Below are 19,446 nucleotides of genomic sequence, written 5' to 3'. Positions count from 1 at the left end.
GGTTCTGCAATAATAGCAAAGACGCACTTCATTTCTATTATCGACTGCTACAACAGTTGCTGTGCTGTGTCGCAACGATTGAGATTATGTTGGGTTATCTCCATCGTTTTTGGCCTGCCTTCGTCTTTTTGCACGTAGGCCGGTTGAAGCCGTGTCGTTTGGTCGATTCCATCCTGCAGTTTGCAGATGATGCACTTTCGTTGCTTAGTGAAGTCTCTAGTAAAGTATGCCTTTCCAGCGCATTTTTTATACAGTGCAGGCCGTTCCGGGCCCTTGCTGTTCCTCGTTTGATGTCGGAAGTCCAAGCTCCTGAAGCATCGCTCCATCTGCTTGGTAGCTCGCGGAGCGACTCTCAGCGAGCGCTCTGGTCATCCAACTGTTATCAGCCAGTTTGTTGGCACCGGCAGTTGAATTGCTGCCGGTTGAGTGCGTCCAAGCGATTTTTAAATCCTGATAGTGGACGGTACATCTAGCTTGCACTGCTCGATCAGTGCACCCCTCAGTTTTTCTACGGTCGATATCTCAACTACGGCTTCCTGCGGCAGGGCTCTTACGCTCGCTTCGCTGCCCAAGGATTTAGCAACGAGTTCGCGGTAGTTGAAGCTTCTGAAGAAAGAATCCTTCTTCAGCTCGAAGGTCATCTCGCCTTTCTGAGTCACCTCTGGGTCCTCAGCTCTGGGTCCTCTATCACTTTCTTGAGAAGAGCGGCGTAGAACATCTTATCGATCGCTTCTCTTTCTTCTCCTGTTCATTCTTCTTTTCTTCCTTTTGTTGCCGCTTCCTCTGCTGGCTTCCCACGACGCAACAGCCACGGTCTTTCCTATCGTTCCTCTAGTCGCTGGTGAGCTCCAGCTCTGCGTTTTCGGGTCCTCTTGCTCACCTGACGTGTCCCTCACTCTTTTCTCCGAGCGAATATTGCGGTGAACTCTTTGGTGTTATTTCAGTTTCTGCCGTCGCGTATTCTGCGGCTTCCATCAGAAATTCGACTGATTCAGCTCTCATCAAGAGCGCTTTCTGCTCGCCGTCAGCAGCTGTTAGGACCGATTTAATACTATTTACTCACTAGCTGCTTCACCTTGGTGTGCACATTGGTTTCCTCGTTGGTCACTCTGTACCAAGCCGCTGCACGTACTCCTTATGGCTACCGATGGTGATCTCTTGCCGCTCCTTGCAAACGCAATCGCGTTTTCCTTGGCTCTACTTGCCTCTCCAATATCATTAGGTTTTTTTATGTATCCATGCTGATGGATCCCAACTCCGGGCCGCTATCTCCATTCGTTGTATACAGTCGCCTCTTGTGGTCCCATGGTTATCTATGCGAGCAGGGAGTTCATGCTAGGTTTGACACTAACCTTCACGGAGAGTAGTGTTCAGAGACGGATCGGCGTAAAATCGGGAATGGTCTATCCGAACTTAGTACCAACTAAATGGTGACGAGTTTTGAATGTACCCGGAGACCTGCCAACGTTTTGACGGGACGGTGGCCGCCGTGCTGTTAGCCCAGTCGCCGTTTCAAGTCGGTGTCATCCTTCCTTACTCAGGGAGTAGAACAGCACGCCTGTAAGCCTAAAGTCGCCGTCTAATTAGTGATCCGTGTCCTATCCGTTTACGTTCGCCATGGCCAGTATGCCGTAATCACGGTGTTATTGACGTCAATCCTGATAGGCCAGTTAGGCTAGTGTGTGTGTGAGAGAGAGAAAGTGTGCATGAGAGAGAGAAAGTGTGTGTGTCAGAGATAGAGCGAGAGAGAGAAATAATCCTTCATACATACAACACGATCAGGGGCTTCCGTGCAAAAGCCCTACTGTTAATCGATTTTGCACCCGTATGTAAGTAAATTTCGGATTAAATGTCACACAAAACAATTATGTTTAAATATTTTTATTGGTTTTATATATTTTATATATAAAGCATTTATTACAAGCATTAATAGAATTATCAATCTTCTTTTTTCCGCTCACATCCTCATCTTTGTTTTTATTCTCTCATTAGTCATTTCTACTATCATCTAGGTATCTCTCATCAAAACCATCATTCACCAATCACTGTGTGTATTTATCCGTTTTTGTTGTAATTGTTGATGGGTAAATAAGCTTCCATTACCTTTTTCAAAACTCGTACATGTTTTCCCCAAAGCTCTTCATTTGACCTGTGTTCTACGATCTCTCTGCATCTTAGCCAACGCTTTTTCTCTATACATACATCGCACGACGAGCAGAATGGATAATTTACGTGAACAATCTGAGGTTCGGAATCGGACTTATTTTCTGTTTAGCGCCTTAATTGAAACGCTTTTTCAATGTTACTACGTTTATCAAAATGTCTCGGAGTAAATATCGGTTCTGATTATATGTTGTTACTGGACAAAAAGAATTACACACACAGATTACAGTTGAATTGTCAAAATTTGCAGCACTTGATTGCATAATTATGCAGCAGGCAACCGGAAAATACGCATCGTGCTAGCAGCTTGCGTGAAAACAAACCATAGCGGATCGCATCGGACCAACCTCTAGAAGGAACTGATACTAATGCAAGGCCAACCATGATTAGTGTATAATAGCACTTTCATACTTTTGCTATACTCTTAACGGAAAACACATTTTAATCAGGTGAAATACCCTTCCAAAATGAATCATAATTTAAGATTAATAGTTGTTTTGCTTCTCAACAATGAGGTGTTACTGCTAGTTCGGCAAACGGATCTTTGCTGAATTTAATGACTTTTTTAATCGTTCGTGTCGTGTTGCTTTTTGCTGTTATTGGCTATCTCAAAGTGATTTTTTTATGTTGGTTTCGGGTGTAGTGTTAGTTTTATCAATTAATTAAATTACATTATGATGGTTCTTTTTTACCGTTTTTTCTTTTCTTTCTTATTTGTGTTTTATACATAATTTAACATATTAGAATACTAGAATTTATTATTCAATTTTAAAAATTTCTATTTTCTCGTTTTAAAGTCACAGCGACAATGCACTGCAGGCTTTGTGTTTTGCTTCGCATGTCTTAAATTATAGTCAAACTAAACTCAGTGATTTGATTCTGTTTCGTTTCATTATCTCTCTCCCACGTTGCTTTCATAATGCGTAATTTAGGTGTGTTAGTTTCTCCTGCACTCGGTAGACTCAGCCGGAAGTTACAGGAGCTGGTAAATTGTAATGATCCAATGATTATAATAATAGTCAATCAATTAGATAGGTTTTTTTAAATTTATCAACATTGATATAATATGTAATAATATATTACTTCAGCTTAGTTTCGCTTATCGGCTTTATTGTTTGGTTGTGACATATTGGTTTGTCAGTGATTTTGAGGAAAATGTGTAGAACCAGTTTAGGAATCTGTGTTTTATGCGAAGCTTTCGTTTGTGTTCTTTGTTACAAGCTAGCCAGACGATAGCAGGTTGTTCTCGATAATAGTTTTTTTTTCCTTTTCTACTACTGGGTGATTTGATGTCTTAGCTATAACTAGAATTTATTCAACGAGCTCTACCTCCCTCGTTCTGTAGAATAGCACCTGCCAGGCAAAGAAAATCTAATGATCAATGGCGTCACAAGTTTTTTTTTATTACAGACAATATTTTAATACAGGAAACTTGTTGAAACACTTCCCTTTCAGTTGGATCGAATGGAAGGAAGACTTCCTTCACTAAACGTATATTAAAAAAAAAAATATTCGAATGGCTTTACAATATTATAAAAAGCAAAGGTCTATTCTTTGTTTCTGGAAAAATACGCAAAAGATATTTTAAATTTACTGAAACCATGTTACATTCAATTTGATTCGAAATCCTGCATAAAGAGGAAAACATATCTTTACAAAATGTTCGAAAAAAGTTAGAAATGAACAAAAACTTCCTTACATTGAATATTGTCTCTTCAACAAAAGTTTCTCTCAAATCAGAACCGCAATCACCGGCTCTACCAATTGGACAGCAGCGTTGTAGAAGTAATGAAAAATATATAGCGCAATCCTTGTCATATTTCTTTCGACGAAGAAAATCAACGAGCGCTTTTCTGTTAATTTGAAACTTGCCTCTCATCTACAAGCTACGCTGTTTGTCAACTCTTACAATGAACATTTGAATGAGCTTGCCTACCAAAAACCCTATTTCGAAGCTATTCACATTCTCAGAGTTCGCATTTTCTTTTTGTTTTGCTTTGTTAGCTAATATTTGTTATAATAATTGTGACTGTTGCTAGTAGACATACCGGGCAGAGGCTAGAAGCACAAATGCTGCCACCTGCCACACCACGTCCGCCGGTCGATCTCTCGTTCTAGTTAGTAGAAATGAATCCTAGCCTAGTTTTGCCCGGCCTCGACGATAGGTTGCGCGAGTAGGGAGGGCGCCGCCTGTTTCCGTCCAGCGTTAAACTTACTCATTTACAAGAGCGACAAGTCTGAAAATATTGGGTGGAAAGAAGGTAAAGTATTAAAATATGATTACGGTAAAACATCGCCTGTGGAAGTGCAAACCACAAAAAGCCACACCCGTTCGAGTGATATTGGTTTTAACGGGTGAATGTGTTTTGATAAGAACATACAAAAGGAACCCGTGTAGATCGGGTTGGAGAAACCAAATGAAAGTCGTGTATTTACAGGAAAAAGCACAGAAAAAAAGTTAAACAATAGCACTGGTAGAAATACTGTTCACACGATTGAATAGGTACCTGTATGAGCTGAAATGCTCTGCTCATTGCTAACAACACTCGTAGACTTGGACGTTGTAACAGATTATTTTATTAAATAAATCTTTCGATTTTCGCACGTCAAAATCAAAAGTGGAATAGACCTAACTATCAATGATATGGATTTAAAGTGTATATGGCGGATTAATACTAAGTAGGTGTTCAGTAAGTCCAGCTGGAATCCTGGTTGGATCTAGTTAGTATTTCACATCCAGTCACATCACCGATTCTAATTAAAGTCACTGTAATCGGATACTAACTCCCCGTCAAAACTTTCGAATCGTTTCATGAAGTATTGCAATAGGGGAACATGGGGAGACTTGACCAAGCGCAAAATTCTATTTTCGGCTATGGCGTCTTCTATTCGATTCCTAAATTATTTTCAAAAATATTTTTATACTTGTTTCGATCCGTTAAGGTAATTTTAAAAGTTTGGAATGAAATATCCTTTCCTTACAGAAAATATTACTTGATTAATAAATTTGAATTAAATGATGTAATTTTTTATCAAACTTTGTATGGAAATATCTACTCGACTACTAATTACTATTAATGTACTAATATACCATCTTAATCCTTGTGGAGCAGTGAAATGATTTAACATAAACTGGAACATTGGAAAAGTTATTACTAGAATTTGCATGACATTGAACGCAATAACTAATGTTGGGGAGACTTGACCAAGATTTTATGGGGAGACTTGACCAAGTGGCGATCAGCTGAAGAAAGATACAAAATTCCTAATATTTATTAAGCTTTGGTATCTACTGTTAATGTTAATCACGCCATAAAAAAATTCCACCCCAAACATAAGTCTTTATATTTTAATATTTGTAAACAAAGTTAGCAAAAGTAGGGCTGATTTCGTGACGTGTGAACATGCAATGCAAGCAGTACAGTTAATCCTTGAAAAGAAATGCATTAAAAAAATCAAAATTTATCAAATGCAACTCTTTTATATTTTTTACTGTTACCTAAGGATCTCGACAATAGGGAAAAAAATAATTACAGTAGGTTTTATGTCATTATTTTTTGTTATGATTTTTCAAAATTCTCTTGGTCAAGTCTCCCCACGCCTTGGTCAAGTCTCCCCGCAATGGGGAGACTTGACCAGAAAAAACGATCACAGAAAAACTTTTGTAACTTTTCAAATATTAAATTAAAAATTCTGCAAAAAATCATGAAGACGCGCAATAACTTTGCGCATTATATCTGAATGACTTTTGAGGGATTGAAGGCTTTTTTAGAGATTTATGCAGTTTTAACTGAAAACCTGGTCAAGTCTCCCCATGTTCCCCTACCCACACTGCATATTGCATTACATCGAAAATTTTAGCATCACCTTAAAGGGGTAAATTGAGGGTGCTATATCTCGAGATTCTGCTTATCTGCAAAGCTACACTCATTAAAAAAATTATTCTAAAGCTCAAGCGGGTTCAGTAGGTGAACAATTGGTATCAGAATTCTATTACTAAGTGGCACTAGTGTGCGTGTGAAGCTGTGCATTTTAACTTGTTTATATTACCCTAACGGCCAACATAATTCGTGTCTTCAGAAAAGTTGTTCGAAAAAAGGAGATGTGGATGATTTTTCATTTTAGTTCTATTCACTGTTTCCATGTGGCGCTAGTGTATAATTGAAATTAGATATCATAAACTTTTTCAATCAAGTGACCCTGACTACCTTCTCGTTGCTCCAGAAAATTAATTTGTTAATTCGGTACTCTGTCATCACGAGGCGCTAGTGTACAAACGAAATTATGAACTTTTTTACTAGTTGTATTGAGTGTTATGAAAATAAATCCTTTTTGGGGGGTAGCAATAGGCCTGTGCAAAAATGACTTTCTCTGATAATGATTTGCCTCAAAGCGAGATGGATGTCGCCTCCCCGACTGAAATTGTACTCACATCCGCAACCGGGCCATTCGTATTTTTTTTATGAATCTATTGCAGAATTCTGACGGAGCAATATTTAGCCGTGACAGAAATATCGAAAATTCGTCCAAATAAGCTTCAGGTGGTGGTAAATAGTTTGAAGCAGCCAAATGATATTGCTAGCTACAGGCCTTTACGAAGAAGTATACAGTATATGTACCATCGAATCGGCTTGAGTGTGACGGGATCGTTGCCGATTCGAGATGGAATTGGGCAGATCTGCTGACACATAGGGTTGGCTGTTTTAAAGACCCCATGCTTCAGCCAGTGAAGATACTGAGCTGCAAACATTTGCATTCAGCATCAGTCGCAGCTGACGGGAAGGGAGCACATGTCAACTCAGACTCTTATCGCGTGACCTTCGCCAGATCCGTTCTACCCAACTACCTCCACCTCGACAAGATTCGTCTACTTGATGGCTTTTTTGTGCCGCGGGTCATGAACTGCATGACTAGCAAACTGGTAGACACAGCCTCCCATTGTAGCAATTAGATTCATTGTGGGAAGTGCAATGGGAATCATGTGGATGATTCCTGTGGAAGGGTTGTAAACCCGAGCTTAAGTATCAAGCTTGAGGAAAATTCACGTGAGCCCCGACAGGTCCCGTTTACAAACAGCGCGAGGGGTAACTTAAGCGTTCCCCGATATTTTGCGAAAATGCTAAAGATAGCTACGCCACCGGTCTCTACGAATATATATACTAATTTGTCTACTGACGAGCATTTCCTCTCATAAGCTTCGTTGTAAAGGCCAAAAGGTCTTACAAAAATAACTATTGGTGCAAAACCGAAGCAAGTAGCTCCTGGTCTCAGAAACCTGAGTTCAGAAAAGCAGTGCCCATCACTTAATGGAACATCAAAAATCCCAAGGGTTCCCATATCCTAGCAAGAGAAAGAAACCAGTGCTGGCTTAATAAATTTCTCCGATATTGTGGACCATATTTTTACAGCTTTAAATATTTCTGACCCTCTTAAAGGTATCTCGAGCTTTCCCTTGCAGTAAAACCATTCTTGATGCAGTGCAAAATGGGCCATCCTTTCAGCGATTGTATCCTTCGATGGCTAATTCATCGACCGAGGTCACGGATTTGATCACTGTCCTACAGTGGAATTGCAGAAAATTTTAATAAATAGTTTAAAATGCGATGTGTTTGCATTATGCGAAACATTGTTTACTTCAAAAATCGACTTCAACTTCCACAATTTTAATATTATTCGCTTGGATCGAGAAGACTTTTACGGAGGAGTACTTTTGGGGATCAAAAAGTGCTATTCTTTTAAGTCGAGTCCACCTCCTCTCGACACCAGGCAATGAAGTTGTCACTTGCCAAACTAGAATTAAAGGCAAAGACCTTTGCATTGCTTCCACCTACATTCCCCCTAGAGCCTCAGTCGGCCACCGACGGCTTCGCAATATTGCAGAACTTCTCTCCGCACAGAGGCTAGTTTTAGGTGATTTTAAGTCCCACGGTACGACATGAGGTTGCCTTCAGAACGATTATCGATCTACCTCACTCTATGAGCTATGCAACAACTTCAATATGACTATTTTGAACATGGGTCAAATGACACGGATTCCTGCTCCTCCAGCACACCTAAGCGTCTTAGACTTGTCACTCTGCTCGACATCGCTGTTGCTGGATTGTATGTGGAAGGTAATCCCTGATCCTTACGGCAGCAACAATCTGCCAATCGTAATTACTATTACTAACGTTTCAGAACCACCGAATACAATCACGTTTTCGCGATATCGTTTTCGCGATATCCGGTAAAATCGAGTCCATACAAGAGCTTCCTTCCTAGGAAAAGTACGGATTCCAGGCTGACTTGATTCTCAACACCACGCTCAGACTAAACGCGTACCAGACGCAAACTCTCGAAGACGGTCCCGCAACCCATGGTGGGACAAAGAGTGCTCAGTGTACGCGGAGAAAGCAGTCGCGTATTTAAAAGCAGCAAGAGAGCGTGTTTCGACAACCTGTGTTAGAGTGCCAACGCGAATCCGTGGGGTGACGCCTACAGGATCGTGATGGCCACGACCAAAGGGGGCTCTTCACCCCCAGAACGGTCTCCGGACCGGTTGGCGACGATTATCGAAGTACTCTTCCCATCTCGAGCCACAAGGCCCTGGCCGTCTGCACTACGAGACAATGCGGGCACGGCTGAAATGGTGGCTCCGGTGACGAATGAAGAACTACTCGCAGTGGCTAAATCCCTAGCGATGAACAAAGCTCCAGGGCCGGATGGAGTTCCAAACAGCGCTCTCAAGGCAGCGATCATAGCGAACCCGAACATGTTCAGGCTAGCTATGCAGAGATGCCTTGACGAGTGCCGTTTCCCCGATAGATGGAAAAGGCAGAAATTGGTGCTGTTGCCGAAGCCCGGGTCTGATCGACACGACTGGCAAATTGCTTGAGAGAATTATCCTCAACAGGCTAACCCCGTACGCAGAAGGTGCGGACGGCCTGTCAAGCAACCCGTTTGGCTTTCGGAAGGGTAAGTCCACAGTGGACGCTATCAACTCAGTGATAAAGACTGCCGAGATAGCGATCCAACGAAAAAGGCGAGGCATTCGATACTGTGCGTTAGTGACACTTGACGTGAAGAACGCATTCAACAGCGCAAGCTGGGATGCCATCGCGCTCTCGTTACACCGGCTCAGCCTACCGGTGGGTCTGTACCGGATCCTGGAAAGTTACTTCCAGAACCGCGTACTGCTATACGAGACCGATGCCGGTCAGAAAAAGGTTTAGATTACTGCCGGAGTCCCGCAGGGCTCGATCCTAGGCCCGGTGCTATGGAACCTCATGTATGACGGGGTTCTGAGACTGAAGTTCCGTCCTGGGGTTAAGATCGTCGGCTTTGCCGACGACGTAACCTTGGAGGTCTACGGGGAGTCAATCCCTGAGGTAGAACTAACCGCAGAACACGCGATCAACACGGTGGAGGAATGGATGAGCGCGAGAGGCCTGGAGCTCGCTCATCATAAGACGGAGGTAGTTATCGTCAACAACCGCAAGTCGGCACAACATGCAGTTATCCATGTGGGAGAAGTCGCGATCACCTCACAGCGGAGTCTGAAGTCTCTCGGAGTCATTATAGACGACAAGCTGAGCTTCGGCAGCCATGTCGACTATACATGCAAGAGAGCGTCGACTACTGTTGCGGCTCTATCGAGGATGATGTCCAACAGCTCAAAGGTGTGCGCCAGTAGACGCAGGTTACTGGCAGGCGTTGCCGTATCTATCCTCAGGTACGGCGGCCCGTAATGGTCAAGAGCACTAAGGGTAACCAGTTACCTACAGAAACTGGAGAGCACCTACTGCGTGATGTGCCTCAGAGTGATATCTGCCTACCGCACGGTATCACACGATGCATCCTGCGTGATAGCGAGCAAGATGCCAGTCGGGCTGGTCATTCGGGAAGATGAGGAGTGCTTCGAGCTACGTGGAAATAGAGGAGCCCACGAGCGCACCAGGGTGACCTCGGTCGCTAGATGGCAGCATGAGTGGGATAACTCCTCGAAAGGTAGGTGGACCCACCGGCTGATACCTAGCATATCGAGCTGGGTGGGAAGACCCCATGGGGAAGTTCTCTTCCATCTGATACAATTCCTGTCAGGCCATGGCTGTTTCCGACAGTACTTCCACAGGTTCGGGCACGCGGAGGTCCCAACCTGCCCGGACTGCCCAGGTGTAGACGAAACTACCGAACACATACTGTTCGTATGTCCTCGTTTCGACGTCGAAAGAAGAGCAATGCACAACAACACAACCCCTGATACCCTTATTCAGCGGATGTGTCAATCGGTTGAGAAGAGGAACGCAGTCTCGACCGCAACCACCCAGATTGCCTGTAGGCTACAGGTAATTTAGCGCACCGAGCAACAGACGATGGGCACGACTAACTAGTGATTGGTTAGTGAGTGAATGGTCTGTCCATGCTGAGGCAGGTTTGGCGCAGCGACTGGCAACCGCGTAAGGCGTAAACCTAGCCACCCCGAAGCAAGGCAGAAGAGCGAGTGTATAGGCGTATATGTGGACTGCCTCATGTCAAGATGGGAGGGTCGTAGCGTAGTATGTTGGGACTTAGCTATCGATGCCTCGTGGCGTGGCAGAGGAGTGAAAGGGTGAGCTTCCAAGTCGTTATGTTAAGGGTGGGCACAAAAATCAGCCTCACATGGTATGGTAAAGGCTAGCACAAAAGTAAGCCTAGCAAGGAATGAGAAAGCTGAGCACATAAGTTAGCCTCGCATGGTATGTCAGAAGTGGGGCCTAAGAAAAATGTCCCACATGGGATGCCAGGGGGAGCGACAGGGGTATAATAGAGTGGTACGATCGAGAGTGAACCAGGTGATAGGGTGAGCATCCAAGTCAGCCTCACATGGTATGGTAGAGGCGAGCACAAAAGTAAGCCTAGCAAGGAATGAAAAAGGTGAGCACACAAGTCAGCCTCGCAAGGAACGAAAAAGGTGAGAACAAAAATCAGCCTCATGTGGAGTGTTAGAGAGTGAATCAAGGTGCGATAGAGAGAGCACCCAAGTAAGCCTCATACAGGACGTATGAACGCGTGAGTGAGAGTGAATGAGTACATCAAGTACAGCCATCCCCCCAGAAGTAATACCGAGAGGTAGTCCCTGGGGGGAACGATGGCGGAGCCCAATGGAGTTTAGTCGGTATTAATGGCAGCGTCACCATTCGAGCCCGACTCGCCCAAAGTACACCTCGTGTGGTAGCTTGGACACCTACCAATAACACGTGTACTGGGTAAGTACGTCTTCTCCATTGTAAAAAAGGAAGTCGCGTATAAGACCTTCCGAAACGACGGGCTACCCGCTAGCTATCGACAGTACGCAATCTTAGAAACGCGAATGAAGAGTTTAATGAAAGCCAAAAAACGTAGCTACTGGCGCCGGTCGTTGACGGACTAACGAGAGAAACATCGATGAGCACTCTTTGGGGCAGCGACCCAGCGCCTACGAAACCGGAACAGTACTAACGAGAGCGTGGAATATTTCAACGGTTGGATATTCGATTTTGCCAGGAAGGTTTATGCGGATTCAGCCCCGGCACTGAAGATCTACCGCGCCGCATCCCCTCACGATAGCGCGAATAAAACACTATTTTCGATGGTGGAGCTGTCACTTGCTCTCTTATTGTGTAACATGAGCCTTCCACAGGGCTCATGTCTTAGCTCCCATCCCTACAATTTTTACGTGAATGACATTGACGAATGTTTTATCAATTCCTGAACGCTAAGGCAGCTTGCAGATGACGGTGTGGTCTCTATTACTGGTTCCAAGGCTGTCAATTTACAAGGACCATTGCAAGGTACCTTGGCTAATTTGTCTACCTGGGCCTTCCGCCTTCCACCTGGGTATCGAATTCTCCAAGGAGAAAACTAGAGCTAGTGGTATTTTCAAGGAAGCGTGAACCAGCGCAACTATAGCTTCAATCAATGGGTCAAAATATTTCAGGTTCAAATATCTCATTCAAATATCTCGGGGTCTGGTTCGACTCTAAAAGTCCCTGGGGATGTCACATCTGAAATTGTCGGTGATGGAGTACGAGAGTTTCTGTTTCCGCTCTGCTAAAACATACACTTCATCAAACTAGAGCGAATGCAGTATTGTTGTTTGAGAATTGCTTTGGGTTGCATGCACGTGACCTATACGATGAGTTTAGAAGTGCTGGCGAGCGTACTCCCGTCGAAAAATCGATTGTGAATCCGATGCGATATCTTGAACCCGTTAGTAATTGCAACATGTGGAGCTCAATTCTCAAACCCGATTGATGTCATTGCACTTCCATTACATGGCACAAAATGTTAATCCTTCTTCATGTTATCCAACCATGTCAATCTCTCTCTCTCACGCTTCTGATTCAACAGTATTCTTCGACACATCCATGAAAGATGAGATACGTCCGCAAGTGATACTAAACATCTTTCATAGTCAATTTCGAAAACTCGACTCCAACAAGATGCTTTACACCGATGGGTCAAGCCACGACGGCTGCACTGGCTTCGGTATCATCAATCACAACCTCACTGCCTTTTTTTCAAACCCAACGATCCTACTTCAGTTTACGTCGCAGAACTCGCTGCTTTTCATTGTACCCTTGGGATTATTGATACTTTGCCCACCGATCATTACTTTGTCGTTTCGGTCAGCCTCAGCTCAATAGAGGCTCTTCGTTCGGTGAAACCTAGGAAGCACATTTCGTATTTACTAGGGAAAATATGGAAACTCTTGCGTGCCTCATCTGTAAGACCTACAAGATTACCATAGCTTGAGTTTCCTTACATACAAAGTAATGAAGAAGCGGACTTTTTAGCTAAGATAAGCGATTTAGAAGGTGACATCTACGAAAGACTAATCTGCTTCAATGAATTTTTCAATATCTTTCATCAGAAGACGCTAGAAAGTTATCAGACATCGATAAGCAATTGAGAGATGGGTCGTAGCTACATTTCATCATGCCGAAGGGATCAACGAAACCGTAGTATAGAGGAATGAATATGGGTCATGTGATGTCTCGGCTCATGTCCAATCACTACATGCTAGACGCTCATCTCCGACGTATTAGGCTCGCGAATAGTGGTATCTGTCATCGGATTTCACGACATTGAACATATTGTCTGGGCATGCACCGAGTATTTTTCTATCAGATCTTAACTATTGAACTCCTTTCGGGCCTGAGGAAGATCACCCAATGTCCCGGTTCGGGATGTACTGGCAAACCGCAATCTCCACTATATGTCCCTCCCTAAATATATGTACCTTCCTAAAAACCACCAATATTCAGATTTAACAACCCCTTTTATTTTTTCTTATCATTCACAGAAGTTCCCTCTTCCGTCTGTACCGTACATCAGCGATGGTTTGGTGCGACTTCAAGGTGACATCTCTGTCAAACGAGTTAACAAACACGGGACCTACAGCACAAACATAACACTGCGCAACGCGGTGTGTTGCCGATCCGCATTTGAGCCGAACTACGAAATCATTTGGAGAAACCACTGACAGCTCGAGATGAAGGCCGTCCGAGCCTGTAATCCATACCGTTGATGGCCCGATGCCATAAATTGAAAGTTAATATTTTTCTCCCCCTGTCAGCTTTTTCCACCTTCTCTTCTTTGTCTCTGATACCCATATGTAGAAATTCACCTCCGCCCTGAATATCTTCCCAAAACCCATTTGCCACTGTCTTCTCTAGTTTTAGTTATTAAATCTCGTTAAGAAATGCCCAACAGTACTACTACTCATAAGAATAGCCCTATTCAACTTTCCCCCTATTCTTAATAAAATTGATTCACTCCCTCTAGTTATTCCTAGTTTTAATATGGTTGTAAAATGCTACGCCTAATTAATAATTCATTGCTCCAAAAATATCCCTGCTAAAATCCTAAAGTGTCTTACGAATAATATATTATTCCCTCCTATAAATGTATAAGATAGCTGTAAAATTGTTCTAATTTCGTTATAAATAAATTCCTGTTGCTAGTGCTATTGTTAAATCTACCTAGTGAATATCCTATAGTAAATAGCACCATAAGCTGAGTAAGACTTAGTGTTAGGTGAAAACAATGTATGATAATGTCTGATCATTTATGCTACCTCAATCTATACGAAAATAGAGTCAAGTGGTGATCATCACCGTGTTCAGTTGGCTAATAGCTATTATTGGCATGGACAGTGTAAGTGTAAGCCGTTCGGAATAGGCAGTGTTGTCAGAGAATTTTAACCGAGGCTAGATCATTAAAAGTATACAGAAAAGTTGTTGAATTATTGTACACTGAATTAGAAATTGATTGTCTCCACAACAGTTTATAAAATTCTTTTATGATGTTGAGGAAATCGTCCATGTCTGTACCGAACCGGATGAAATCCATAAACTATCCATACCAAGCAGCGTAATGTGCGCGCCCAGGTATGTCTTCAGGCGCAGTTGGCACAACAGCAATATCAAGTGGATCAACCGTTCACATCTGCATCGGCACAAGACGCGCAGCAGCAGAACGACAGTCATGCGTCCTTCAATCCCAGGAGCCTCCTTCCAGCAGCCAACACGAAAGCTGCCAGTACTAGAGTTCGTCCAAATGAATATCCAAATGGGCTTCCTGCAACATGCGTCGCATCATTCTTCACGGAATCGACCGCATACGAATCCTGGGCCGGCGTTCTTCTCTTCGACCATGTCTGGTACCCGGATAGGACACAATATCACAACTCATACTCACCCGCAAATCACTAGCCATCCAGCTCGCCCAAATGGGCATTCAAGCTAGACCGTCATTTCTAGCGGAATTGGGTGATAGCTTTTCGCATCGACCATAGACGAATCCCTTCGACGAATCCCGGGATCCAGACGGGGCCAATACCTTTGTTCTAGGTCAGTAATCAACACCGATCCCTCGCAACAAGGTGAAGTAGTGACGGTCCCCTACGAGAGTGTGCGTTCTCAAACGAAGTCAGATTACGGCGCGACAGGCGGCTTCAAGGGATCTGCCCGAGTTCGACGGTACATTGGAATACTGGCTGCTATTCTACGCTATGTTTAACTCATCTACGCAGATGTGTAGGTTCAGAGATGAAAAGAACATGTTAAGACCGCGGAAGTGTCTGAAGGAAAAGGCACTGGATGCTATTAAATGCGAGTTACTTCGTCCTTCGAATGTAATGGAAAGACATTCTACACTGAGCGATCAGAGGCGATAATTCTGTTAAAAAAACATAAAGCTTTCATCGCCGAACATGAAGAAGCTCGAAACAGCGGCCAATTTTGCATTGACAGTGAAGCACATGATCGAAACGGCCCGAGCGTGGGAAGTCGACGATTTTATCTTCAACGCGTCTCTCCGGTACGAGCTAGTAGAACGTCTGCCGGCATCCCTGAAACTGGACTGGACGAAGATTGATCGTAATATCTCAAACCCGAATCTCGCCGCCTTCAGTGTATGGGTATATATCGTAGTGTGAAGAATGCGAAGAGTCAAAAAGGACGGATACCTAAATTTTCATCAAGCAACTCACTCAAGCAACGCTAAACCATCCCATTTTCACAGTGAACCAAAACGGGTTGTAACAGATCCCGAGAAAACCTATGTGCAAGGACAACTGTTCGACGGTTGCATGGTGATGCAGATTTGAGGGCTTCAGCAGCGATTCAAATTGAGCAACAGTTAAGGAGTGCAAGCTATGCCGAAAGTGTCTTCGAAAATACAACGGCTTCTGCAAACAGCAAAAACAATGCGGCATGAACGGGTACAAATACCTACACCATCCTCTACTCCACAATCAGGAGACCCACTACGATAATGCGTCAACATCAAAGCCACTTTTGAACCGAAACATAATCTGCATCAAGGATAGTCGGTAGTACTGTTTCGCATTCTTCTAGCCGTATTGTACGGGACCGGAAAAGAAGGACTTATGCATTATCGACGACGAGCTCACTTTGATGGAACAAAGCCTGTCGGACGAGCTTGGTGTCGAAGGACCAAGAATGTCCCTGTGTTTGAAGTGGACGGGTGATACGTGGAAGATGGCGAATAATTTGCAGCAGGTAGCAGCAAAAAGCTCGAAGTATGAACTTTCAGGGATCAACATGGTCTCCTCTCTAAAAAAAACCAAAGCAAACATCGCTAATTTCTGTTCTACAGCAGATATATGCACATTTGTTTCGACATCCACTGGAGGATTACCACGACATCAGTCCACGAATTCTAATTGGCTTGGACCCCGCCACGCAACGCGGAATGAAGTCGCGAAGGTGAGCGAAGTGAACCGATTGCCGTGAAGATTCGTTTGAGTTTACGGTAACTGCAATGGAAAGAATCGGTGGTTACGTGAACTTCTATAGCGTCCATAAATGCGATTGTACTCGGGAGTATGATGATGACCTACACAGAACAATGAAATCATACTTTGCGTTGGATAGCGTTGGAGTTATCAAGCCGAACAGACTTCTCCTATCTCATGCGCTACGAATGTGGTCTTCTCTGGAAAAACGATCACGACCGACTTCCGGGCAGCGGAGTGATGGCCTTTAAGCGATGGAAGTGTCTAGAAACCCGATTGAGCAAGAATCAAATATTAGCCGACTATCTTGATGCGAAGATCCAGGAGTCAGTAAGGGCTACGTAGTTGACTGCAGGAGAACTACAAGTACGATATGCACAAATCTGGTACCTTCCTATCTTCTTAGTTGCTAACACGAAAAAACCGGCTAAGTTTCATTTGGTTGGGGATGCCGCAGACACCACTTTCCGTGTTTCTCTAAATTCAGTGCTGTTGATAGGTTCGGACCAGCTAACTTCAGTGCTGGTTCGCTTCCGTGAGTTCAAAGAGGCAGTAAGCGGTGACCTCAAAGAGATGTTTCACTAAATGCGAATTCGAGACGAAGATTAACATTGCCAACGGTTCTTTTGTATAAATAGCAATGAGTCTTAGCCAAACGTGTACGTCGCAAAACGGTTCAAGCAAGAGTACTCAGAAGCAGTGGACGCTATCTTCAAGCAGCATAACAGTGATGTCATACTCGTAAGCACGAAGACGGAAGAAAATGCAGTAAAACTGGCTCAGAATGTGAGAAAGATCCACGAGCAAGTCGGATTTGAAACTGGATAACAAACTCTGGTACGGTCATGACGACTCCCAAGGTGGAAACGGCAGAGGAGAAAAATTTAAACATCGGCGACGAAACTACAACAGAAAAGATGCTCTGAAAGTGGTGCAACATTTCAACCGATCGTTTCATATAAAAATTTTCGTCCTGCTATGATCAAGTTCTGCTATCAGGTTGTCGTCGGCCAACGAAACGTGTTTTCTGCACACTGATGATGATACATGACGCTTTGGGATTGATCGTCCATTTATTGAGGTTCGTGAAGGTTCTTTTTCAAGAAATTTGAGGAACATCGGTCCGCTGGAATGACCAAATCGAAGACGCACACTCCAAGAAGTGACTAACATGGCTGGCGGTCTTTCCGAAGATTGGACTAGTGGAAGTTCCATTATGTTACCGGACATTGCCAACGGTAGGGCTATAGCAGAGATGCACACGTTCGCGGATGCAAGCGAGAACGGCTTTGCAGCGATCGTATATCTTAGATTTCAAGAAAGGGATGCGATCGAATACTCAATAGTAGGAGCAAAAACCACCCCTTAAATTTCAGCTTAACCCAAATTCAAGCAACTGTACTCGGCGTTCGATTAGCGGATACAATACTGGCGTCTCTTTCCATCAAGATCAGCAAGCAATACTTCTGGATAAATCACAAAGATATATTATGCTAGTTGATATCCGACCATCCGGCCGATACAACCAGTTTATAGCATTCCTCATGAGTGTAATCTTAGAGTCGACGGACGTCAACGACTGGCGATGGTTTCCGACGAAACTGAACGTCGCTGATGAAGGAATAAAATGGTCCCGAGTTCCCGATTTGGTCGTTGGTTTCGTAATCCAGAATTGCTTCGACAAGACGCAGACGCCTGACCGAAAATCCCTAATCTCGGAAAACCGATCGTAACAGGGCTTCGCCCGCATCTACTACTTCAAATGATAGACCCGGTCTTTAATCTACAAAAATGTTCCAAATGGGTCATGTAGCACTCATATTCAGATATATTGGTAGCTTGTAGCGAGCATCGATCCGAGAACGATGATTCACTGGACCGCTGACACAGGAAGAAATGACAAAAAGCAGAAAAGTATTGATATCGCCAAGTACAGTCAGGAATATACGCCGATGAGATCGCTACGTTGGCTGAGAGATACCTCTCGAAAGGAGAGCAAACTAAGATAATCAGAAATAAGCTGCTCTTTTGCGGCGCCTTCCAGGACGAAAACGGCGTTGCGAGCGTTCGAAGTCGTTCTTCCACTCGGAATCATCACATCACACAACTGATCACCGCCGACACACATGGGTGCTTCAAGCGGTCTTCCAGCGCTACCGTATTCCTTGACTGAAAGCCACGTATCAAGAAGTTCGGAGAAACTGTCAACGATACAAGAACGATCGAGTGAAGCCACAGCATCCAGCGATGACTGACCTTCCGCAGTCACAGTCTGACTGCATTTAGCTGCCTATTCACCTACATGGGGGTGGATTATTTCGGTCCAATACTGGTCCTGGTAGGACGACATTCGCAAAAAACGACTGTCTAACTAGTCGAGCTATTCTCTTGCAGATCGTTTACACACTGACTACCGACTCTTGTATTTCGGCCATTAGAAATGTTGTGGCTAGGAGGGGTGTCCCAGCAGTCATCTACAGCGATCGGGGAACTAATTTCCAGTCTACAAGCAAACCGCTTAAGGCAGCAATTCAATGGCTCGATCAAGGTGCTTAGAGTTCTAAGGTGATTCGTCTTTGGCAGTAACTAGGTGAGGAGTGAGGTAAACGTGCAGCAAGAAAATATGACAGCGAACAACTTTGTTTGCATACTGAAATCCAAGCAAACATGCATGGGGATGTAGTAAACAATGTCGTTAGCTGTCGTTTCTAGAATGGACATGGCTGATCGGCGATTACGAGAATCGTATCACCTGAGAATAAAAGCTCCTTGAGCTCGATCACGACCGATTGGCAAGTGAGTATAAAGGGCGAACACGAAATTATTGAGACACCGAAAATGTCATGCCAATTTTCATATGTTTAAAATCAAACCAAAATTTTAAGGGTAGTTTTATACATATATTTACTTCAAAAATCAAAAGAAAAGTTAATCGATGGAGCCTTTCGCATTTTCGCTTGATGCCCTCCACCAAAGTCTTTACAGTGTCATCCGGTATCAGTTTCTCAGTTTTTTTCCATTTT

At 43.8% G+C, this 19,446-nt stretch overlaps 1 protein-coding gene across 14 annotated transcripts in view; it reads right to left on the bottom strand.

Annotated features, from left to right (window-relative positions):
• Positions 1-1,865: 1,865 nt before the first annotated feature.
• The window catches only part of LOC131695733 (ensconsin-like), a 106,318-nt gene continuing 88,737 nt past the window's right edge, over positions 1,866-19,446 (bottom strand). For all 14 annotated transcript variants that reach the window (XM_058984235.1, XM_058984234.1, XM_058984239.1 and 11 more), the window contains one exon: positions 1,866-4,400. In XM_058984235.1, the coding sequence (XP_058840218.1) occupies positions 4,384-4,400 (17 nt within the window). In that variant the 3' untranslated portion in view covers positions 1,866-4,383. The remainder of the gene's footprint in view (positions 4,401-19,446) is intronic.

This window comes from Topomyia yanbarensis, unplaced genomic scaffold (assembly GCF_030247195.1).
Source record: "Topomyia yanbarensis strain Yona2022 unplaced genomic scaffold, ASM3024719v1 HiC_scaffold_50, whole genome shotgun sequence".
Taxonomy (NCBI): domain Eukaryota; kingdom Metazoa; phylum Arthropoda; class Insecta; order Diptera; family Culicidae; genus Topomyia; species Topomyia yanbarensis.
Note: the sequence above shows the minus strand (reverse complement) of the source record. Positions and strands in the feature narration are given on the sequence as shown.